This window comes from Manacus candei, unplaced genomic scaffold (genome assembly GCF_025592945.1).
Source record: "Manacus candei isolate 608988 ecotype Guabito, Panama unplaced genomic scaffold, ASM2559294v1 h1tg000076l, whole genome shotgun sequence".
NCBI classification, from domain to species: Eukaryota; Metazoa; Chordata; class Aves; order Passeriformes; family Pipridae; genus Manacus; species Manacus candei.
This window is the reverse complement of record NW_026138124.1, coordinates 9,984,988-10,007,658: the sequence shown is the minus strand read 5'-3', so window position 1 is coordinate 10,007,658 and position 22,671 is coordinate 9,984,988. Positions and strand designations below refer to the sequence as shown.

At 43.9% G+C, this 22,671-nt stretch overlaps 1 protein-coding gene and 1 long non-coding RNA gene across 5 annotated transcripts; one reads left to right on the top strand and one right to left on the bottom strand.

The window, feature by feature from the left end:
- Positions 1 to 8: 8 nt before the first annotated feature.
- On the bottom strand, positions 9 to 20,452 carry LOC127480867 (uncharacterized). Of its 4 annotated transcripts, XR_007908036.1 has the most exons (6): positions 20,348 to 20,440; positions 16,683 to 16,745; positions 14,359 to 14,489; positions 7,900 to 11,994; positions 3,178 to 3,416; positions 9 to 2,688 (listed from the first exon to the last, which is right to left on the bottom strand). It is a non-coding gene; the product is annotated as an uncharacterized LOC127480867 (long non-coding RNA). The 4 variants fall into 4 exon arrangements; XR_007908038.1 differs by lacking the exon at positions 16,683 to 16,745 and having other exon boundaries at positions 20,348 to 20,452; XR_007908037.1 differs by lacking the exons at positions 16,683 to 16,745; positions 20,348 to 20,440 and having other exon boundaries at positions 14,359 to 14,605.
- CA4 (carbonic anhydrase 4) lies at positions 5,900 to 21,868 on the top strand. Its single transcript, XM_051809446.1, has 8 exons — positions 5,900 to 6,106; positions 16,094 to 16,147; positions 16,482 to 16,652; positions 18,654 to 18,832; positions 18,997 to 19,089; positions 19,357 to 19,420; positions 19,559 to 19,722; positions 20,649 to 21,868. The coding sequence occupies exons 1-8, from the start codon at positions 6,049 to 6,051 to the stop codon at positions 20,835 to 20,837; spliced, it is 972 nt and encodes a 323-aa protein (XP_051665406.1). The 5' UTR covers positions 5,900 to 6,048; the 3' UTR covers positions 20,838 to 21,868.
- Positions 21,869 to 22,671: the final 803 nt, after the last annotated feature.

Sequence of the window (22,671 nt, the reverse complement as noted above, 5' to 3'; positions counted from 1 at the left end):
ATGATAAAGGATTAGAGAGTCAGGAAACAGAGAGCAGGATTTTGTGGGTTTGGAGGGGGGAGTGTGTGGCTGATGGAGCTGAAATAAGAACATCAGTGTTGGGTCACCAACCTGGCCCTCAGCTCCTGCCTAAGCAGTTAGGAAAATGCCTTTTTTTCCACCTTAATTCCTGGATGAGAATGTAGTTAAACAACAGCAGACATCACTACTCATGCTCATTACAGGATATTTTGTGTTTATTTAATGTGTGACTTGCACATTAATAAACCAACATCAATATCATTATATCTTTTCTTTCTCTATCTTTGTAAAGGCAAATGATTTTTGAGAACTGGATTTAAAATACTTGAGCCTTGGAGAAAAAAAGCCTTTGGGACACACATTCCATGCTCTCAGCAGAGGGCACTGCTGGAACAAAATACAAGGTTCAGTGGGAACAGGGAGATTTTAACCAGCAGAGCAGTTCAGGTGAGCAGTACAATTACCCAGGTAAAGCCATGTTATGTCCGAATTTATTCTGATTTAACTCATTTCTCACTGTCATCCTAACAAAAGATTAATTTCCATGAGTAACAATTTTATACTGTGATACTGCCAAGCAGCTCAGCTGAGTTCACGGGCTTTCCACACTCAGCACTGACATCTGATCATTGCAGCAGCAATTCCAGCTCTAGAGCAGGAAATCTGTGAGCTCTGATAGCTCTGCCAAATTTAAAACATCAGAAATTCAGGCTAAAATGTGGAGCTTGAAAAGGAAAATTCTAGGGCTCCTTTTCTCCAATTGAAATGTATGAAAGTGTATTCAGGTTAGTGTGCAATTGGTACACAATAAATATGTACTAGAAATACTTTAAGTATTTCAGGTGGTCACGTAAAAATGCAAAGAATGATTATATAGAAATAAAGGGCTGCAAAATGACAGATCAAGCCTGTGGATGTCTTAACATCCTATAAAATATTCTTCTCCCAGTGTCCCAGATAAACCATCCTTTGTGCATCCTGGAACCCTCCCTGTCAGCCACACCTCTGGTGTGAGGTTGCTGCTGAACAAGGGCTCCACTATTTCTGTCACCTCATCAGTGCCAACACCTCGAGTCAGCAAATCCTTTCAATGATCTGAAATGCTGCAGATATTCCTGAAAATGCTACTTGAAATTGCTCTAATTTGAAAATTTGGCGTTCGAGCACTAAGCACTAAACGAAATGAGATCGGAATGTAATTAAAATAATATCAAGTAGTACAAACAGCTCTTCACAAAAGCTTTGTAATCTTATTTCCCTAATAGAATTACATAAAAATTAGCATAATGTTGCTAGATTAAGGGAGACAATATTAGTGTGGAAACTGCTTTTTTTAGTGGGCTTTAACATACAGAAACCGCCAGGTTTGTGCATTCCAACCCTCTGGGATACAGCTGGAGCTCTCAAAACCAGATGAAAACTACTTTGAATTGAAAACTCAGAGACAGAGCTGCTACACATCCAAACCTCTGCACATCACAACCTCAGTCCAAGGGCATTTTTCTACTCCCATATTCCAGGAACTGTGTGACCTTCCTGGTACTTACCTCACTCTACATCTTCGAGGGAAGTGTGTTATCTACATCCCATAAACGGGAAAGAGCAATCACATTATTTGTTTAAGATCCCTCAGAAGTCCAGAGAACCCAATCTAATCTCCAATAGCTCAGGTTGACACCTCAAACACTGGCTGTACCATGCTGTTGGCAGCCTTTGATTTATAACTATCTAGACCTCGCCTTCTACAACATTTTTTAGTTCTAGAATTGTTTTTCTTTTAGTTCTATGATTGGTTTTATATTTTTATATCTGTCTGAATTGGTGTTATTTTGATACACGTCATGTGTTAAGAAATGGTCTTATTTTGTAGAGAATCTCCAAGTTCAATAATAATTACCTGATGATTGTGCCTGTGGAGAAGAAAATAATCACTGAACATGTGGAAGAGATGGAGAAGGAGACATGAGAAGCTTCAGGTGGAAGTTTTAATGATGATTCAAGTGGCTGTTGTGGGAAATGCATCTTTGCCCCCCTCAGCTCAGTCTCAGAACTGCTCACAACTGCAGCTCTCAGGGATTCTCAAGGGCTCAGGACAACAGGCCCAGCTGGGACATTCCCAAGTTGATCTTAAAACAGGAAATTTGGTCCAGGAGCCGAGTCCCAGCTCTGCTCAGTAACCCTTTGACAAGAGACACACTTATCTTGGTGTGATGCAGAGCAACCTTTGTGCTGAGAGCACTCTGAGGAACTGAGTTATGCCTGAAAACTACAGGAGAAAAAGCTGCATCCACGTCATGAAAACAAGAATCCCACAGCACAGGGAGTAGAAGGTGAGCTGCACGTGGTTTGGTGTCACCTGCAAGGCCATGGACACACATTATACACACAGGAAAAACCAGGCACTGGGAGGATGAGGGATTCCACTGTCCTGGTTTCTTCCCTGTCACATTCTCCCTGAGCTCACAGTCAATTCCTACTCGTTCCTGACACTCCAGCTCTGCACTTTCACAACAGATAATACCTTACCTGAGCCAAAAAATGGCCAGTGCCACCCAGGTCAGCTGAGCATGGAGGCAGAGTCACTCCATGGATCCAGGGTTCACTTCCATGACCTTCAGTGAGAGCAGAACATCCACCTGCTCACTCTCTCAGTGGCCATCATGGGGCCTGCAAAGAAGAAACAGTCATGAAGGACAGTAATACAAATAAGGAGCCTATTTATCCAGTTTATGTTTTAATTTATGCAGATTAAAGTCTTCCTTTCTGGAGAGGAAGGCACAAATGGGATGTATGATCTCCTTCCAAGATTTTTCTGGGATGTTTTGAAAACAGAGAGCTCTGCTCCTCCTCCACCCTCTCTCTTTGAGGAGTTTTTGCCTCACGGGTTTGGAGTTATCCAACATCCCAGTGCTTTTTCCACGGCCCTCACCAGGCACATGAAGTGAAGATAATCAGATAATCATCAGGCTTGAAGTCTCTGAGTGCTGTTCAGCAGCACGTTACCAACAAGCCACAAAATATTGGTAAAGTTGGTTTGTTGCAAGGATACTCCCCAAACCAGACCCTTTTCCCCTTTATCCAGAGCCAGAACTGGTATTTTCACCTTTTGAGAACTTGCATTGTCCTGTCTAAAAGGAAACAAACAGGAATAAATACCTAAACCCAGGTGTATGGCAAGCAAAGCCTTCCACTGATAATTTAGATGTGAAGAAGCCAGAAAACATCTTATCCCTGCTCCTGAGTATTCCATGGAAACGACCCTGTGCTTGTTCCCAACGGAGCAGACTCGGGGAGGATCAGAGCCAGCCCACGTTCCTCGTGGAAGATGAAGGCCCAACGACTGTGATTCACCAAGAGCTGTGAAATTCCAGATTTCCTGTTCAGTGGTGTGGGAGCTGTAACAAATAAAATGGCAGCACACAAGTAACTGAAGAGCACTGAGCGTGTTTTCTCACACACAGGGTGGGGTTCCCAGTCACAAAACTCATCTGGGTTTGAAGTCTCTTGGAAGTGCTTCCCTCTCCCATCACAGGGGCGATTCCTCCTGGGTCATTTGTGACCAGGATTTGGCCCGGGGCCAGCGTGACCCTCACAACCCTTAGATTTTCCTTCTAAGAGCAACAGCTCAGCCTCCAGCCCGAAGAGCTGGGCTTTGGGTCTCTGATGCCTTTTTGGCACGGATTCAGCCCCAGCCAGCCCTCATCCCTTCTGCTGGGACATGGGATGCAGCCCCTCAGCTGGAGGGCTGGGGACAGCTCTGGCCTCCCTCCCCTCAGCACTTGGTGGGATCCTGTGGCTCAGACTTGTGAAAGCCTCACGAACCACCACATCCCCCCCAAACTTCCCTTGGGAGCAGCAGGATAACGTCAGACCTCACACGTTCCAGAAACCAGGCTGGGGGAACATCCCCAAAACCTTTGTTGCTGTGGCTCTCGAGGCAACAAAATAAATGCAGTTTTCACTGGTTTTGGTGTTCCCACCTCCCCTGTAGCTATGGACACAACTGCAATAATTCTGCCAGGAAAAACCAGCCTGGAGTTCAGTGATCTGCTGTCACCTCCCTGCTTAACCTTGAGTCTCACCTTCTCTGACCAAGATCCTCACATGTCTTTAGGTTCAATGTCCAAAACCAACTCACAGAGTAATTCCTTTCGAAATTATCCCAAGGTGCAGCACTGCCATGGAGAACTGATAACCAAGTACCTGCCAGGTGAGCTTCTTTAGAAAAAAATAAGGACATCACACGATGTCTGCCCTGCTTCTTTAATTTACAGGCTTCATAAGGAGAGGGAATGTCTTTCCCTGAGCGTGCCTTCACTTCCTAGAACAAATAAAGGCTTAATTGATATGACTGCAGTGCAATTTATTATCACTTTAATAGTGATAGGCTGAAAGGCTTGGGGGGGGGAAGGAAAAAAAAAAGAAAAAAAAAAGAAAATAAACAAACCAAGAATCCTGATTTTTAAGATCAACATTTCTAACCCTATTTTCAGTCCTGAACGGAGAGTTTCTAGCAGGCTTTTAGCTCTCAGAGAATTAACAGAAACAGAGTGAAAAAAATCCATGAGAGTGTCCTTTCAGGTCGCCACTGAGGATTATCCCCAGGAGTGAAGTGTCTCGTGGATGCCCTGGAGGGCTGACAGCACCTGACCCCTCCCTGCCCTACGTGCTCAGGACTCACCTTGCTCCCGGAGCTCCACCGGGACCGTGCTCGGAAGTGAAAAAATGCCACTAATTCCCTTATTGTTCTTGTCACTGCAGCAACTATTTATCTTATCACCATGTGCTAGGCAAATCATCCTCTGTGCGGGCTCTAACTGCCTAGAGCAGGATGGAAAAACACTCCCCAGTAGCTCTTCATTGTTGGGGGGTTATTTATAGCCGGTTTTTTTATGAATAAAAGAGCTGCTCGTGAGTCAGCTGTGCCGGTGTTATTGCAGGTCCTGAGCCCGTGCCACCCTTCTGCTGACAGCACAGCCTTGCCCTGGGAGCTGCAGCTCTTGGGGAAGGCAAAAAGCACTTTCTTGGCTCCTTGTTTTTTAATTCAGCCCTTGCTGGATGACTCTGCATGCTCAGATCTGCTGGCACGGCATCGCTTCGCTCCATCCACCCCTTCAGGGAGAAGCTCTGGGTCGGGCATCCTGCTCTTCTCCCACCCAACCCAGCGTGGACAGAGAAGCATCTGGGGAAGGGGAAGAAGTTGTTTCACTCCCTCATTTGTTTTCCTCAGCTGTATCAAAATCCAAACCCAAATTAAAAGATGACACAGTGTCTATAGCAGAGCAAAAAGTGGTCGTGTCGCTTTTCTGTTTGTTGAACAAACAGTCTGAGCTGCCACTGAATCAGGCACATGGAATTAAAAAAATCAGATAGGAAAGGGGACAGAAAAAAATATCTGTATATATTATATTATAGCAGCTGAAGCAGAAAGTTAAGAAAAAGGATAATTAAAAAAAGTACCATTCCTTAACTAAGTAAGTAAGGTGCTGCATGTCACCTAATAAACATTTCCAGTCACTGCACACAGAATTCCCATTTTCCAGTCCCTCTAATCTACTGCAATCCTGAGGAGCTGTTTGCAGGGCTGTGGGGTGGGGATGGGGGCAGTTGGGGCTTTATTTGTTTCATAGGGGTTTTTTTAAAGAAAACACCAACTTTAACACACATATTAATCAAATGTCATGGGGGCTATCAGGAAAAAAACTACCACTAAATAAAAACGTAGCATTTCAGTAAGAGGTCACTAAAAATGCACAGGTTGCAAAGTCTCAGTTATTCACTGAAGGCTCAGTGCCAAAGAGCCTCATTCCCTTTGCCATTCATTTTGGAGAATGAATAAATTTAGGCAAATCAGGAGCAGGGTAAATCTGGAGAAATTACAAAGGGGAGGAGTTCACCTTCCTGCCATGGCTTTCAGGTCTGTCCTGGAGTACTTACTCCAGTATAAAACTGAGAGCAGAAATATGATCACATCCCGAGGAGTCTAATCAATTCTGGTTCCAACACCGAGCCTGTTTAAAACAGAGAATGGAATTGCTGTTCCTTGCTCTGTTCTCTCTGCACATTCTCAAGACAGAGGCAGTAGGTAAGTCCTTGCCTGCTCTTTCTAACCCTGTGTTAAGGTTACTCTGATTTCTGATTTGTTTCTGGGTGTCAGGACAAACAGCACAGGCTTTCTGCTTCTTCCATATGGTAAATGAACAGTGATTTATTTATTTCTCTGTGTTTTATTATTTGGGGTAAAATATCAAGTATAGGCTTTTCTCATGAATGAATGAGTGCTTTTGGGTTGTTTTGGTTTTTTTTTTCACCTTTAGAGATTCTATCTGCCTTCCTCTTCCAAGGAAAATCAATGTGCATTTATATCGAAACATGATTTCTTTCCCTGTAAAACTCCTTAAAACTTAAAGCAAATACTTGTTTTGGTTTTCCACTACTACTGCGTTGCTGTTTATGATATAAGGTGAAATTCTGCTGAGGGAGAGTGAACAATATGTCTTTGCTGCATCAGCCCAGCAGCCCCATCTATTTTTGCTCCCTGGGCACCATAAGTACACTGAGCACTTAGATGGCTCGATTAAACAGTGATCTATAATTAGTATTGAAAAATGCAGAAGGCATTTTTACGCTTCTATTTAATCAGCGATGCTGCAACATTGAATAAATCCCCCTTCCTATGCACATCCAGGCACACAGCCCCAAAATTAAACCCTGCAGCTCTTCAAAGCAAAGAAGGGTCTATTGTTTGCACTAAACTAGACCAGAGTGCAGGGAGGGAAAGAGAGCCCTGGTGTTATCAGAGGTGTCGGGGGGAAGCACCGACGGCGGCTGAAGGGAGATGCTTTTAAAGCAGATCAAGGTTCAGAGACTTGGGATAACAGAGGTGCACAAAGTGCCTTAAGGAGCCCAGTCTGAGCACTGGGGAAACTGAGGGGCTTTCCCTGATTTTAGTTCTCTGTTCTTAATTAATTCTCCATGGCTCAGTAACCTGCCTTTTCCAGGCTCTTACCTGAGAGTCCCGATACCTTCCCTCTCCTTTAGTCCCTATTTCCCTATTTCCTCATGTTCTGTTCTCTCTCCAGAGGTTTCCACCCGTGGTACAGGTAAACACAAACACAAACACAAACAGCCTTTGCTTTTCCAAAGTCTACAACGAGTGTTTGCTTGCTATTTGTCACTGACTGATTAACACTTTGCTAAATTTGCTGCTCTGTTAAGGGATGTATTACGGAAACTTGAATGACTATCTAGAAAACCATTGTGACTTTATATTAGATAAGTGTTAATAATTAATGCTTTAGCAGATGGAAGTAATATAGGGGATGCATATAACATTTTGTGGGTGGTTTTTTTGCCCTAATCCTGATTAATTCCACTTTTTTCCCCAAGTGTAGAGCCAAACTACACAGTTATTAGCACAAAAGGAACCTGCACCTTCTTTTCCAAACTTTTCCTGAAGTACAAGCTTCACAGGGTACATTATGCTAAGTTAAAGGCTGCACATTTCAAGAAACCTCAACTTCTGAGAATCAATTACTTCTTGTTACACTCAGAAGGTTTCTTTTTTTAAAAAAAACAAGCATTTCCCTTCCATCTTGCCCCTTTTCAGAACCAGCTTGAGTGAGATCCCCTGACCAGCTCATTTAACTCACCTCCACCTGGGCTGTTCTAATCTGGGCAGTTCATCACTCCCCACACTTAAACAGGCAAATGACTGATTGCTAATCTTTCAAATTGCTTTCAGCCTTGACCTGTCTTAATATCAAAGCACCTGGCTTTTAAAATTACTACTAATAGCCCTTCCAGGGTTTTGTAAGGAAGGAAAGTTCGTTATCCCCATTCTACAAGAGGAAAACCAGGGCACAAAGGTGCACTCACCTCACCTGGAAGAGAAACCCTCTCCCTTAAAGCTCTGTCCAGCCTCACATCCACTGACTTATACAGGTCTCAGTATATTCCTTTACCAGCTGCACTGCTGCACCTCAGGTGGCTGGTTTGATTCCTTTGAGAGCCCAGGGATCTGGTGCTGCTGTTGGGCAGAAGAGAGGCCAAAGGTCTGCAAATTCCAGCAGGAAAGTTCCCAATATTTGAGAGGGGTTTTATTAATGGTGGATTCATTCCAGGACCATTCAGAGAGCAAGAATATCCATCCATCCATCCAGCAGCTTTCAGGTGGGGTTAGAGCAAGCTCCAGGTGTTACTGAAAATAATTTTCTTCAAGAGGAATGGAATGAACCCCAGCACATTTTAACTTTTTACTTTATCACAGAGCAGGGCTCAGCCATGAGGGGACAATCTCCCACAGTCCATGCTCTGGTGCTCCAACAGATTGTTGCCTGATAGAACATGATTCCTCTAATTTTCTATATTTCTGCTCACATACTTTCAACTTTGAGGAACATAAAATTTACATAACCATGCAGATATGGACGTCAGCTCTCACTCTGGGGCTTCCTCAGGGCCATTCACGTTCAAAAGACACCCAAAAGCCCCACGAACAGCACAAAAAGAGATGCTGTAACTTCTTCCCTTTCCAGCTCTAATGGTGTGGACTGCACACACATTGGTGGTTGCATCCCAAATCCGTTTGAGGGTTGGCAAAGTTGGGATGCTGCTGCACTTAAGGCACACTCTGGGATGAAAAGCTGCATTTTCAGTTGATTAAGAAAGAATAATAATAATAATTGCAGTGCAAGACCTGGAACAGAGAGAACAGGCAGTAAGTCATAGCTGCTTTAGGCAGTGATCCACAGGTGCTTTAGGAGGTATGGATTGCCTGAATTTCCCTCTCTCCACCACTCTAACCCAGCACATGAGTAAATACAGCTGACAAGCTATCACTGACATTATGCCAAAGTGGCTGCTTGACTATCTCAGTGCAGACAGACTTCTGATCTCAAGGAAGGGTCTTTATGCTTAGGGCTTTCTTCTCTTCCTCCCTGGCAACTTTCAGGCTGCCCAAACAGATGTAAAGGTTTATCTGAGGATTGTCATGACAGTCAGCTCCCCTGTGTGCTGGGGATTTTGTCAGGATGCTGGGGGTGCACTGAGAGCAAGGGACTCCCCCTGCTTCATTTTGGGGGACAGAGAACCAAGCCCAGCAGGCAGAGAACAGCCCTGTGTATCACTGGCAGGATGCCAAAAAGCAGTTCTGAGACAGTAGGAGAGTCATATATGGGATTTCTCACATTTCTGCAGCCTGCCAGGTGTGACATCAAGATATATCTGTGGGGCACAACTGGCTGACTTTGTGTGAGACCAGGAGAGCCTTGAAGCCCTTCCCAGCAGTCTGCATGGGGTTGGGAAGGATGTGTGCTGTGCAGACATGGCTTGCTGAGATCCACATTCATCACAGATCCCAACCTGCCCTCAAAGAATTACCCATGGAAGGGTTTGAAGGCCACCTCTGCTGCCTCCCTCGGGAATGAATCCCACACTGCCCCCACCCTCACCCACCAGGGTGAATCCTGCTCTGTTTGATCCATGCTGTGCCTGAGGCAGCACATGGATATGAGGTGCCTCAATGGGCATCAAGGCTCTTGAGCAGGCAGGTTTTTACTCAGCTGATGCATCCAAGGGCATCCCAGCTGCCAGTCCAGCCTTTTTGTTCCCTGCCTGGCAGCCTGTTCCTGGTGACACATCAGGAATGGGCAGTTTTCCAGGGACACAGTGGCCCCAGTCACATTACTAATACTGCATTTAGGGATCAGCCTGAGGAGCAGGAGAACACTCCAGACTCATCAATTTGTGTGAACAGGCTGGAGCTGACCTCATGCAGGACTGCAATGTGCTGCATCACCTCCTCCTCCACCAGCATCCAAGATTCCAGGGCTCTGTCCTGCTGCCCTTCAGCTCTGGGGGAAGGACAGGAGTGTGGCAGAAGCCCCACACAGCAGCCACACCCAGGTGACAAGTGACATGACCCCAGCTTAAGAAATAAATACTCTCCTTTCTCCTACAGCAAAGATATCAGCATAAGGACTGGAACATCCCCAGCTGGGCACTGTGACTCTTAAGAAAACTGGAGCCACCTTTTCTCCTGGCTCTTACACTGAGATCTTGAAGATTGGAAAAGCATTTTCAGAGACAGGTGCTGCTGTGAGACACTTTTCTCTCAGCTACCCAAATAATCAGCAAGAGCCTTTAGGTGTTCAGGACATGCTGCAAAGTCCAGTGTCTGTCTCCACAGGAACAGGCTTTTTTTTCCCCCTGTTTTTGGCACTGCAGGAGATGCTTTGTTATGTTGCAGAATATATCTAATGGCCTGTTATTAGATTTTTAGTTATATTTTTAGCCATAAGATCAGTCATTATAAACTCAGCATAAAAGACTGCAAGAGGACAGTAAAGCCACAAAGGGGGTTGTTGGAATTCAGTTTTAAAAATACTTCAGAAAAATTCTGAATCATATTTTTACGAAACAAAGCAAGGCAAAATCCCTCACAGAGGCCAATCACCTTAGCCCTGGATACTCCTTTTTTTGTTAAAGACCAGCTTCTGTCTTTGTACAGCACATTTATGAGGACACAGATCTATGACAGAGGCTACCCCAGTATCACAGGTCACAGCTAAAAACGTTCTCCTGGCTCTGACACAAAGGAAATAGTTTGCAGATGTTATTAAAGCACAGTTAGAATCCTTCACCCTCTGGGTTTTTGCTTTAGTTTATGTGTGTTACAAAGACCTCACTGAGCCAGTGATTTATGTGTACATGTGATTTATGTGTACACGTGCAAACTATAAACACTGTGCTCAAATCAGATGTGGTGACTTGTAATGTTTCACCACTCCAATAAAGCTCATTTTCAAGGCTAAATCTCCTTTAAATACCTTGGAATGTACATGCATAAAGATATATATAATTATGAAGAACAGAATTCCAGGTAAAAGTGAAGAGAAGAGCAATGGATGATGATAAACACTGTTAGGATACACAAATTTAGGAGTAAGCACTTGGAACTGGTTTTGTCTGTCAAAGTGGCTGATTGGGGCTTCCTGAGGATGTGTAACACTTAAGAATGTATAAATAGGCTTATCTATACATGCTGAGCTTGTGGTCAGCATTCTCATTAATTACAAAGACAGATAACAACTGCTTTTAAGTTGTTTTGTCTTTTGTCCTAAAAATAGTAAGTTTTACAAAGCCAGCTAAAATTAGGACGAGCTCAACACAAACCAAAGCTAAAAATACATCACGTGCAAAACCAGCTTTTGCCACTTCCAAGGAAAAGGCTGCAGAGGTGACAGCAGGTTTTGGGATGGATTTGAAAACTGTGGACTATAGAGCAGTAAGGAGAGCTCTGGCACCGAGGGCAGCCTGAAAGGGAGCAGTGCAGCGGGAGCACTGATCTGTGTGTCCCAGAGAACAGGGAATGGTCAGCCAGGACGTGGCTGAAAGGGTGACAAGAGGCTAAAGGGACAAACAAAGGAGTCAGTCAGTGAAAGGGAGAAGGGATTGGAACTAAAGAGCAGCACAGGATATTCTTGCTGTCCCACTCCTTCAGGCTGCTCGTGGCATAAAAGTCATTCGCGTTTCAAGAGATTAAATCCAGTTAATAAAAATAGCTGTCAAATGTAAAATTCATGACTTTCAGCCACCTTGTCAGAGGGACAAGACCTGTTCTAGTGAGTCTTTTGTGCATGTGAATAAGTTAAGAGGGCATTTTGAGCCCCCAGAACACACCTGTCCCATGGCACTGACTCCGAGATCGGGCTCCGTGGGTCCAAGCAGGGCAGCAAACAGGCGACAAGTAGGACAAAGTAGATTTAGGAACTTTTATGGAATTCAGGCAATCTGAGCACGGTCCAAAGAGCTTAAGGGTCTTTTCCTAGATCACACAATAGCGGCTTGGCAGCTGCTCCCAGCCTGGCTCCCAGCCAGCAGCGCTGTCCGTCCGCCTGCCCGGCTGAACAGAAGAGGGAGTTCTCCACGGGGGGAATTTTCTGCCTGGAGCTTCCAAAGGAGGCCTGATAGCTAAAACAATTGAAAACGTTTACAATGAAATGAAAACAATACGTAATTGTATTGTTTTCCAGCTATTCCCGGTGCCAAGAAAACGGCTTTGGTCAGGAAACCAGTTGTAAGTTTGACAAGGAAGAAACAGAGATAAGTAGGATTGCTCGCTTGCCAGGAGAGACTCCCTAAATTTAACTGTCCTGAACTCTGGGGAGGAAGAGGAGGCCTTCAGCACAGTTCAGCCCTACTCTAAGTTAAACCTGTAAAGGCAATGTGATAACTATGGTGTGGTACATCACTACTTAAATCAAGGATTCATAACACAAGGTAAAAGCAAAATATAGTTGATAATACAGTAACTGTAGGTCCAGGGGTGTGTGTATATATATATATATATATATATATATATCACTGTAATTATTTCAGCACCTCAGCTATAAAAACAAAGAAACAGAAAATAAACATTGAAACACTGAAAGACCCACTTTGTGCTGCATTTCTCCAGGCAACAAAATAAATGACAGGAAAGAAACTGGGTGAGCTGAGGAGGTTTGACTGAAAGAGCAGTCAGGTGAGAGGAGAGCAGGGTGGGATCTGACAGGTACCCAGGCTCTGTAAGAAAGGGAGGTCAGACAAAGAGGGATGAAGGATCTGGAAGTTGAAATGGTGTCAAGAGATGGGACAAAGGATGGATGAAGCAAGAACAGGAATTACAGATTAGCAGGGAACTACTTGAATGCTGTAAACACCAGGGAGGGAAAAGAATTGTTTAGGGTGGTTCAGTCATATTTCTAGGAGTGAAGGGATGCAGATAAGCAAGTGGAAAACGTAAGCTGTTCCACAGGAAACATTTCCTGATGGTGATGGCTAATAGACTGTGGAACAGCCTCCTAAGGGAAGTGGCAGGAGCCACTCAGACAATTAAGACCAGACTAGACAACATACCTTAGGGCCTAATCATGCCTAAGACCACAGACAACTGACTGGATGTGACAAGTATCTTTCCTTCTTGCTTCAGAAATAAAGCCCTAAAGCTCAGGGGAAAAAAAGAACTATTGTCACATAATAAGGTCCCCACACGTAGGGAGGAATCACACCTGACTCAGATAAAATCCAAAGGCAAATTTTCCTTGTAAGTGACACTGGGGAAGGTCCCTCCTGAGCAGTATCTACACAAAAGGTCCTGTTCTCCAATGTTCCATTGCTGCCAACCAAAAATGTATCTAATTCACAATAAACATTAATTCACTGTTTGCTCAGGCGTTCTTGAATGTTTAATTAGGTCATTGTTTAAGGTTTAACAGCTTTAAGGACCTTTTTCTTATGAAATGCTGAATTTATATCCTGTTCTACTTCACTGATACCATCCACCTCTCTAAACCACAACTGAGATAAGGACTTGATAGAAAACACAGATCCTGTCTTTGTTCATAGACACCAGGAACTCACTGGAACCCTTGCAAAACTCAGACACTAATTATTAGTTAGGATTCAACAGAAGAAGGGATGAACACTGCTGAGTGCTGGATGTGAGGCAGCTGTAGCCACCGAGGGCTGGATTTTTTAAATTTCATTTTATTTTTAAAATCTTTTTTCTCCCCTTCATCTTGGTGCCATGACTGAAAGCCTTTCAGGGATGGTATCAGTCCACTCAGAAGTGATTGAGGTTTATTTGAGAGAACCTGCCAGCACCTGTTCAGGCAGTAAAAAGTCAGTGATTGCTTTGTTTGGGAAGGGTGGGATGTGAACTCAGCAGTAAAAGCCTCTATAACCCATTTCCACAAAACTGAGGTGCTGATTCAGGACCATTGACAACGTGATCCTGTGACCTTCACCTTCCCTTTACCTTCCCTCGGTGTTTGCTGTGGTTGTCTTTGGTTTTCGTGGTTCTACAGCCCTGGTTTAAAAGCTCCACAACCTTATCCCCAATGAACTGGCTGCTCTTACTCCCAATTGTGAATCCCACTGACAGGAAAATCCGATTTGCATCACAGTAGAGCTCTGATGTCTGAGCCCTGCTCACCTCCCATTGTGCAAGGCCCTGGGCAAACCCAGGAGTTTGGGGTAAACAGCCCGGGGTTCCTCACCTGACCTTGAGTTCTCACCTGGCAACTCTCCTCTCTGCTTTAACTCACCTCCCAAAGGCTTTGAGAGCAAATCTTTGCAGGTGGCTGTCCTCTCATGCCCAGGTTATTCCCTGCTTTCTTTCTCCTAAAGGTTCACTCATGTATAAATTGCCAAGAAAATCCCAATCCTGATGTGCTGGTGTGGAACTGTTAAAGCATGGGCTGACCACTGAGTTGCCAAAAATATGCCTGGAGTCATCCAGCCAAGCAAACACTGACTCATGGAACACAACCAAGCATGTGAAGGTCTCCTTACCTGGCATTCTTTGGGCATTTATTGATCAGAATATCGATGAAGGCACTTGGTGACATCCTGTGCCTGGAACTCCTGGTCCTGCTGGGGATGAGCTCAGCTGGAGGTCAGGCCACTCTCTGGGGCACACAGGCCTGGGAAAATGCAACCAGCAAGTTTAGGAGGTGAAGTTTTGTATACGATCAGAAGCCTGTCAAAAATTAAAACCTTGTCAAAAGGGATTTTTTTGGATGATTAAAAAACATTAATGGAGCAACACCACGGAAATCCCTTCAGCTCTTCCCACACAAACTAACAGTGCTGTTTACTTTTCCTCTCAGCAAGTTACTAAACACTTGCTAAACTAGAAAGTGAGTCAACATCATTTGTGGTTTTCTGCATAAATTTAGTTTCTGTGAAAGGAAAGCTGGAACTCTCGTTTTTTTTCAAGGTTATATTAATTGCCACAAGTTTGTCCAAGTCTCCCTCTGGGTTATAGTTGCCCATGTTTTATGTCAAGGCTCTGTTTATAACTTCTAAATCCTTAATGGATGGATGTATTGCTCTGCTACTGATATCAAGATAAAGGTGGTAAAAGCCACTATGAGCCTTCCAGCAGGTGTGTTATAAATTACAAATTCTGGTAATTACCAATCTAATGACAGGACCCCTCCATAATGATCCTTAAAATTGATTTGCCATTTCCTAAAATGTCTATAATTTACTAATCATGAGAAAACAGAAGCTCTAGTATTAATCATCATTATAAAAGGTTTTGAATTGTTATGGATTAAAGTTTGATGGTCTAAGAGAACTATTCCTGTCCAAGTCCTTTTCAAGTTTAGATCTGTCATAAAGAGCCACTGAAGGAACCCGTGACAACCAAAACAGTCCCTCCTTTCCTGACTAGATCAACACATACTTCAGTTAAATCAGCTCTTTTCCTCTGAACTCTGCATTTCTTCTGGCAATGAAAAAATAAAATTAAGATGTTCTACTGAAAAAATTCTCAGCCATCTCTGTGGGATGGATCACAGCTGGGTTACACTAACGATCCTTCAGGTCTTCCAGGAACTGAGATCCTTCATTTCTTCAAATTCCCTATGGCACCAAGCAACCTTTAGAATAGTTCCTGGAACAGAGTGAAATAAGTCCTCTTGCATAAGTGAATTTACAAGTCTATGAAAGGCTGGCAAGTGCAGAACTGATAAAGGGAATTTATTTTAACACTACGTGTATTCAAATGTGGAACTTCTGCCTCAAGAAATTGCAGAAGCCAAGATTTGAAAATCAAATTATTTAGAAGCCACACAGAGTCCTACTGATTCCTGCTAGAACTGTTGCTGGGGGGAATGTTACCAGGTAGGAACTGATTCAGTAGAGACCAGGAGGAGATCTAGAGAGGGCAGAGCTGTCCACTGTGGGGTTTTAGGATCTCTTCTAAATTATGGGATATCAGAACCCAGCTGGACTTGCTGCATGGTGCTCTTCACCCTGCTAAGGAGTCTTGAGCAACTCAAGATTTCTCTACAGCTGAAGCACTCACCTCTGCCAGCCCTCCTTGGTTAGATACTTAAGAAATGAAACATCCTACCTGAATAAAATTGGGCAGAAAACCCCAAGGAATTCTCAAAAACATGTGCCCAGTCATCACTCTCTGAGGATCCATTTCACTGCTGATTTTGGGGGTGGGACAATTTGTGCAGCTTTTCATTCACCTAATTTTGAACATCTGCTGGTTTGATTTCTTTTTCTCTAGTGGGAAGCCACTGGTGTTACCGGTCCCAGAAGTGTGAACACCCGGAGTGTGAAGGTACAGCTGACCAAGTGATTTTTTTCCAATCACATTTGTGATTATTCCATTTTGCAAAGGGGCTATGGAGAGAAATAATGCAAAAATTCACACAACTCAGCACTTGATGCTTTATGCACACATAAGTGCTAAATAGGATACCTGGGGGAGGGTGTTTTTAAGATACCTGTGGTTGTGGTAACTGTTGATTTTTCAAAGTAACTCCAAATGAGGTGCAGAGGAGATCACTCTGATGTCTCCAGTTTCCCAAGCAAGAATATACTGGTTGGGTGGTTTGGTTTTATGAGGGATTTGCTGTCTACAGAAAAAACTTGTTTCCTTCACCCTGCCACAGATCCTCACCAGTGGCACCTGACAGACGCCGCCTGCAAAGGGGACAGACAGTCCCCCATCAACATTGTCACCAGAAATGTCGTTTATGACAAGAGCCTCAAGCCTCTGACTTTTGAGGGATATGATGGGAAAGGCTCTTCAAAGTGGAGTGTGGAAAATAATGGACATACAGGCAAGTACTGCCAAATATTGTGGGATTTACCTGTGCCTTGCCTCGGAACCAGCGTTCGCTCCTTCCACGTCCTGGGCACAGTGCTGGGTATCCCTGTAGCAAGGAAGCACAGATAGGATGTCAGCCCTATATTTCAGAAGTGAAACTTTCAGAACACTGTCTGAGCTAAGACTTTCTGGGAATTTTGTGGGAGTTATCAAGTTTTTGGGTTCTGGGCATGGCCCTTGAGTGTCTCAGCAGAAATTGTTCCTGTAGATGTGCACAAACAGAGCTGTCCAGGGAACTTCTAACCCCAACAGCACCTGGGATGAGGATGTGGGTGGGTACAGGGGTTCAGGACAACCCTTTGGGCAGAGACAGATGATTTTCTGCTGAATGTTCCTAAACCCTTCATTTCTGGGCTTGCCCTTTGCAAACTTTGCTTCTGCACAAAGAATTCTGCTGAAACAAAAACATCACCTGGGACACTCATTCCACCAGTGGCTCGTGGTGTGTGAGTCCTACTAGTTCTTTAAATAATGAGCTGAAATCTTCTCAGATTTAAACCTGTTCTCTCTGCACACAGAAGGTAACCTGAGTGTGTTGATCAGCTACTTATTGATTCAGTAAACAGTGAATCAGTGAAGAGTAATTTAGAACTGTTGCACTTCCTCCAGCTTTCTTCACTAAGAGCAATTGTAATGATGATGCTTCAACAAAATTATGTTCAATTACTTCAGCTTTAAAAATAAACCTGTGGTGTATTTTATTTTAAATTATCTTCAGGTGTTTTTAAAATCTCAGATGGGTTATTTGAACTGCCAAATCCTTAAAGCAGAAAGCAGCAAGTGGCAAATACCTCCTGGCTTAAAAGGGAAGGGTAGGAAGGCAGCTGGGGTGATTTGAACAGCCAGAGATTCTAGTTTAAAACACTGGTATTGTGACAGACCAGAAGGAAAAGGCAGTGACTTTTGTGGGTTAATGACTCTGCCATTACAGAATGGTGCCCTAGAATGTCCACCTTGCAGTCCCTTTTACACAAAAATTAATATTTATAAGGATTGCTCAGAACTCTCATCTTCCCCAGGATTAGGGGTTTAAAATTTCCTCCTTCTGAGGGCAACCAGTTCCTGGGCTAAATGAGTACAGCACTGGAAGAGTTATTGCATAAATTCCCACTGCAATTAGAAGCTCCAGGTGAGATTAAACCATCCCTGTGTTTGGTGATGGGCAGATAGCAAGGGTCAGTGTCTCAAAGGTCCCACAAGCTAAATAAACAAAGCCCACAAAGATATGACATCCATTTACAGATAAAAATGCAAAGGAATTAAGTGACTCATGCAAGCTCCAGGTTCATTTGGAATTCAGAACACAAATGAAATCTCTGGGGCTGCAATCCAGAATTCCCCTATGCAGAGAAAAGTGCTGTGTTTAATGCAGAGATCCTAATAAGTAAAATTTAAAATTATATGTCAAATGTATCAAGGAAGTGATGGTGATGTCTAACTAGAAGAATATCTCCTAAGAACATATTGTTTTGCTGTTAACAGCAGATCAAACATCACATTAAACAGATATAATGACTTAGATGCTTAGGCTTAAATTGCAGCACTACTCTAAATTAAAATAGAATATCTTTAAACCCTGCCTAAAATAAATGTTACAGTGCAGATAACAGGAGATTAAAACAATGGTTAAACCCAAATAAACTGTGATCAAATTTACTTTCAAGAATACTTTGATAGAGGGTGTTTTCCTAGACAAAAAATGAAGGAATAGAGGGTCTTCTGAAAGGTAGAAGAAGCTCTGACTCCTGAGGTCATAATGGTTATAATTCATTCCAAATTAAACTCAGCTATAATTTTGTAAGAGTTCAGTTTCTGCAGAGTTGAATTTCTGGAACAGTTGGTATGAAAACTCAAGCCAGAACTTTTGGATAAATCTGAATCTCTGCTCTCACATCCTATCAATGCATGATCTGATTTTTGCCCTTAAAACAATTTCCCTTTTTTTTTCCTCCAGTTAAGGTAACACTGGATGCATCCCCGAAAGTTGGAGGTGGAGGTCTGGCAAGAAAATACAAGGCAGTAGAATTCCATTTGCACTGGGGGGTCCCAAGTCTGCAGCAAAGCAGCCCAGGAGTGCAGCAGTACATCCCTGGCTCAGAGCACAGCATAGATGGAGAGAAATATGCCATGGAGGTGGGTGAGAATCCTGGTGGGTTATGGGTTTTACTCCAGAACTCTGGCTTTTCAAGATGCTATTCACAAAAACTCTTGGCTGGATCTCCTAGGGAAGTCTGAGAGTGGAAATATGGAAGTGAGGACACTGCCCACTAACCAGAGCCTTGGCTATTGTGTTACAGCTGCACCTTGTCCACATAAGAGAGGATGTTCCAAATGTAGCAGAAGCCAAGAAATACAAGGATGGTTTGGCTGTGCTTGCCTTCTTTATAAAGGTAGGTAGTCACATTTTTAACTGTCCATCTCAAATCTACCAGCAACTTGGCTGAGTGATTGTTTGTGTCAATATTGCAGTACACAGGACCTAACCCTCCCTGTCTTCTGCAGGCATTCTGTCAGCATTTAGTTCCTCTACCCCTTTCTACATCCTGCTTGCTGCTGGTTTTTACCCTTGTGGTTCTTTCCTGGTTTAGCCACAATTAATTCAAAGCAACCCATGGTTGAGAAATACACGATTTGGAATCAAAATGTTTCCGTTTCAGGTTGACGAGGAAAATAAAAATTATGCAGCTCTTCTGAATGAACTAGAGAATATTCAATACAAAGGTAAGAAAGACACTTGTAACAGGGGTTTCACAAGCTGTGCAACGTGGGAGGTGCATGGGGGGATCAGGCTGAAGATAAGTATGGACAAAACCTGCAGCCACAAGTGTTACAGGCAGTATTTCCCTGTGGTTTGTTCAGGGCTGTCAGCACAGATGGATCCTTTGCCACTGAGCTCCCTTCTCCCACCTAAGGAAGAGCTTGGGAGGTACTATCGCTATGAGGGCTCCCTCACCACCCCTGACTGCTTCGAGGGTGTCATCTGGACGATATTTGAGATGCCAATTGAGCTCAGTCTTCCCCAGGTGAGTCACAGGGCAGGGTCTGCTTTGCCCCTCGGGCTGCCTGCCCACTCCCCCAGCACCACAGCCCGACCAGCTGCTCCCCTGCCCTGTCCCAAACACACTCGCTTGGCATCAGCCTAAATGTAGTCCCAAGTGCCAGCTGACTGACCCTATTGAATCATCTCGGGAGAAATGGCAGGAAAGGGGAAGGAAGGGGAAATGATGACGTGAAAAGAAAGCCAAGAAAAGCCCCCAGGTAATTGCCCAGCGCTTCGTCAGCACCACTTCCACTGCTGTCACCCGCTCACTCCCAAACCTCATGGCTCTTCTCCCACTGGCAGGAGACCAGAAGAGAATAATTCCAAATCCAAACTTTGAGCCTATCAGCATCAGCTTTAAGCAGCCCATTTTTGACCTGTAGAGTGGAACAGGAGATTGAATCACGAGTGCCTCGAAAACACGGATTGTCCAGAGGCTGCACGGCCTGGCTGAGGGCCAGCACCTGGATTTTAGCTCCTTGCTCACAGTTTGCTCACAGTTTCCTCACAGTCCCTCAGTCACAGGGCAGGGCTCAGCCAGGCACAGCTCAACCTCACACGGTGCTGTGAGGAATTTGGGGCAGAGACAGAAATCCTCGTGCTCCTACCTTGTGTCACTGTGACGTGGGGGACAAGGACAGGGCCGCGTGCGTCAGGAGGACGGGGGTGACCAGGTTCTTGAGGTGAACAAAGCATTTGGCTCACACAGAGAGGAAGTGCCCCTGATTTCCAAGGCTGGCAGGAGTCATCTGTGGGTGACCTCTGGCAGTGGCCCCTGTCACGGTGTTTCCTGCAAGCTTTAACAAACCCACACCGCTCAAAACCGCGGGTTCGCGACACCGCAATTCCCAGAGTCCTGCGGGGAAAAAAGAAGGTTTAACGATCTATTCTCTCCTTCCCTGCCTCCAGCTCTCTCAGTTTGCAGCTCTGCACTTTGATGGGAAGAACTCAACTCACATGATTGAAAATTTCCGGCCCATCCAGCCCCTGAACGAGCGCAAGGTGTCCTGGTCCAGCGCCAGCATCGTCCTGCCCCCGGCAAAGCTCCTGCTGCTGCTCCTCACACTTACGTACTTCCTGAGCTCTCCTTCCCAGTGAACATTTCTCACCTCATTCAACGTTCTGCTCTTTTTTTTTCCTCTTTTTTTTTTTTTTTGTTATTCTTGCTGTTGTTGGCTCTTTGTATCAAGCAGCCTCTCTAATTACCAACTCGTGAATCATATCTCAGTACAGAGTGTAACCTTGTCCTCCTCCAGGCATTAACCAAGGACTGTGCTGCTCTTACAGAAAAACCCAGAACTCAAAGGAACTGTAAGATAAAGCTGCAAAGATTCACTTTTAAAATAAACCAAAGCAAAACACTTAGAGGAAACATTAGGATGGATTAGGACGGATTATCTGCAAACCTGTAGTTTTAACACACCACTGGAAGGACACTTGACAAGCTGTACAGAGGACCTTCAAGAGGAATCAGTTCTTAAGTGCCTGTGAAGGGGTTTGTTTGGAGTATGTTTACACTCAACACTGCAAACCTGGCAGTCATTCCTATAATCCCAAACTGTCCTACCTGAAGGTACAACACAGAGCAAAGAAAAAAAACGCTCACACACAGTGGAGCAACATCTGGGTCACCCCCTCTAGGCAAGGGTATGTGACAAACCTCATCTAACACAAACCTCCCCCCCTTCTTCCTCCTGAGGATCTGAATCCATTTTAACTCAGGACACTGGATTCCTTTCACCTGATCTCCTGATTCTGGCTTTCGGGTTTCTCTCTTATTTATTCATCCCTTCTCTGGGATGCCAGGGTCAATAAGATGTGCCACAGAGAAACAGGGAAGCTCATCCCCACGGACCAGGGGCACATCTGTGGAAATTCCCTCTCTTTGGAGGGCTGCATTTGAAGCACGGGACTCTGACGATCCTTTATAGTTTTTATCTGCCTAATAAAATGGGACAGCTCAAGAAATGGCTCTTTCTTATATATATATATTTCTTTTATATAGATATATATAATTTTTAATAATAACATACCTGCAATATTCACATGTGGTAAAGACTTACAGTTTTTCCAAGAAGATTGTGATTTGAACTGACACCTTCAGATCTCACCCAATTACTTACAGAAAAGATATTGGTGAAAGGGGTTTCCTCATGTTATAACACGTTAAAGCTGCTTTTAGAATTTTAGATTTTGGCCACACCAAAACAGGATTTCATATTAGCAGACTTGTATTTTTTTTCTTTAAGGCAGTGTTTGCAGGGATGACTTTATACTACAGTTATATGGCCATTTTCAGGAAAATCCTGGCAGTGAGAGTAACCACAGCTCACCAAAGGAGAAAAAAACGGGGGGGGGGAAACGATTTTCATATTTATCAATCAATAATATAAGCTTTAAAGACACACATGGGAAAGCAAATCCACCTATTTAATGTTTAAAGGAATGATTAATACTTAAACTGTATTTTTATGTAACTGAAAGACTTTTGAGGAGCAAACATAAACAAAATATTAAAGTTGAAAGAGACCTATATTTGAATTGGTTTGAGTTTTTATTTCTTTCGTCCTTGCTGAAGGGGAATCTACAAACACTCTTTCAGAACAGGAATGTGACTTTTTTTTTTTTTCTCCTCTCCTGTTTTCTTCACAATATTTAGGGTTGGGTTTAGGGTTGGGTTTGCATTTTTGGGGAAGGGGGGCAGGGATTTGCAGTACTTGGGGCAATTTTCACTAGGCTGTGCCTCAGTTTATCATGGAGATAGAGACAAGTATTTACAGCCATTAATTCCAGTGTGGGAGGAACTTATTTACTATGAAATATATTAGAACTAAGAGAAAGACAAAAATCTGCTGAGAAGAGGGTTAGTCCTCTCTAAGTCCTCTCCTGCACCAACCTCAGCATGAATAAAACCTGATTAGACAAGTATCAC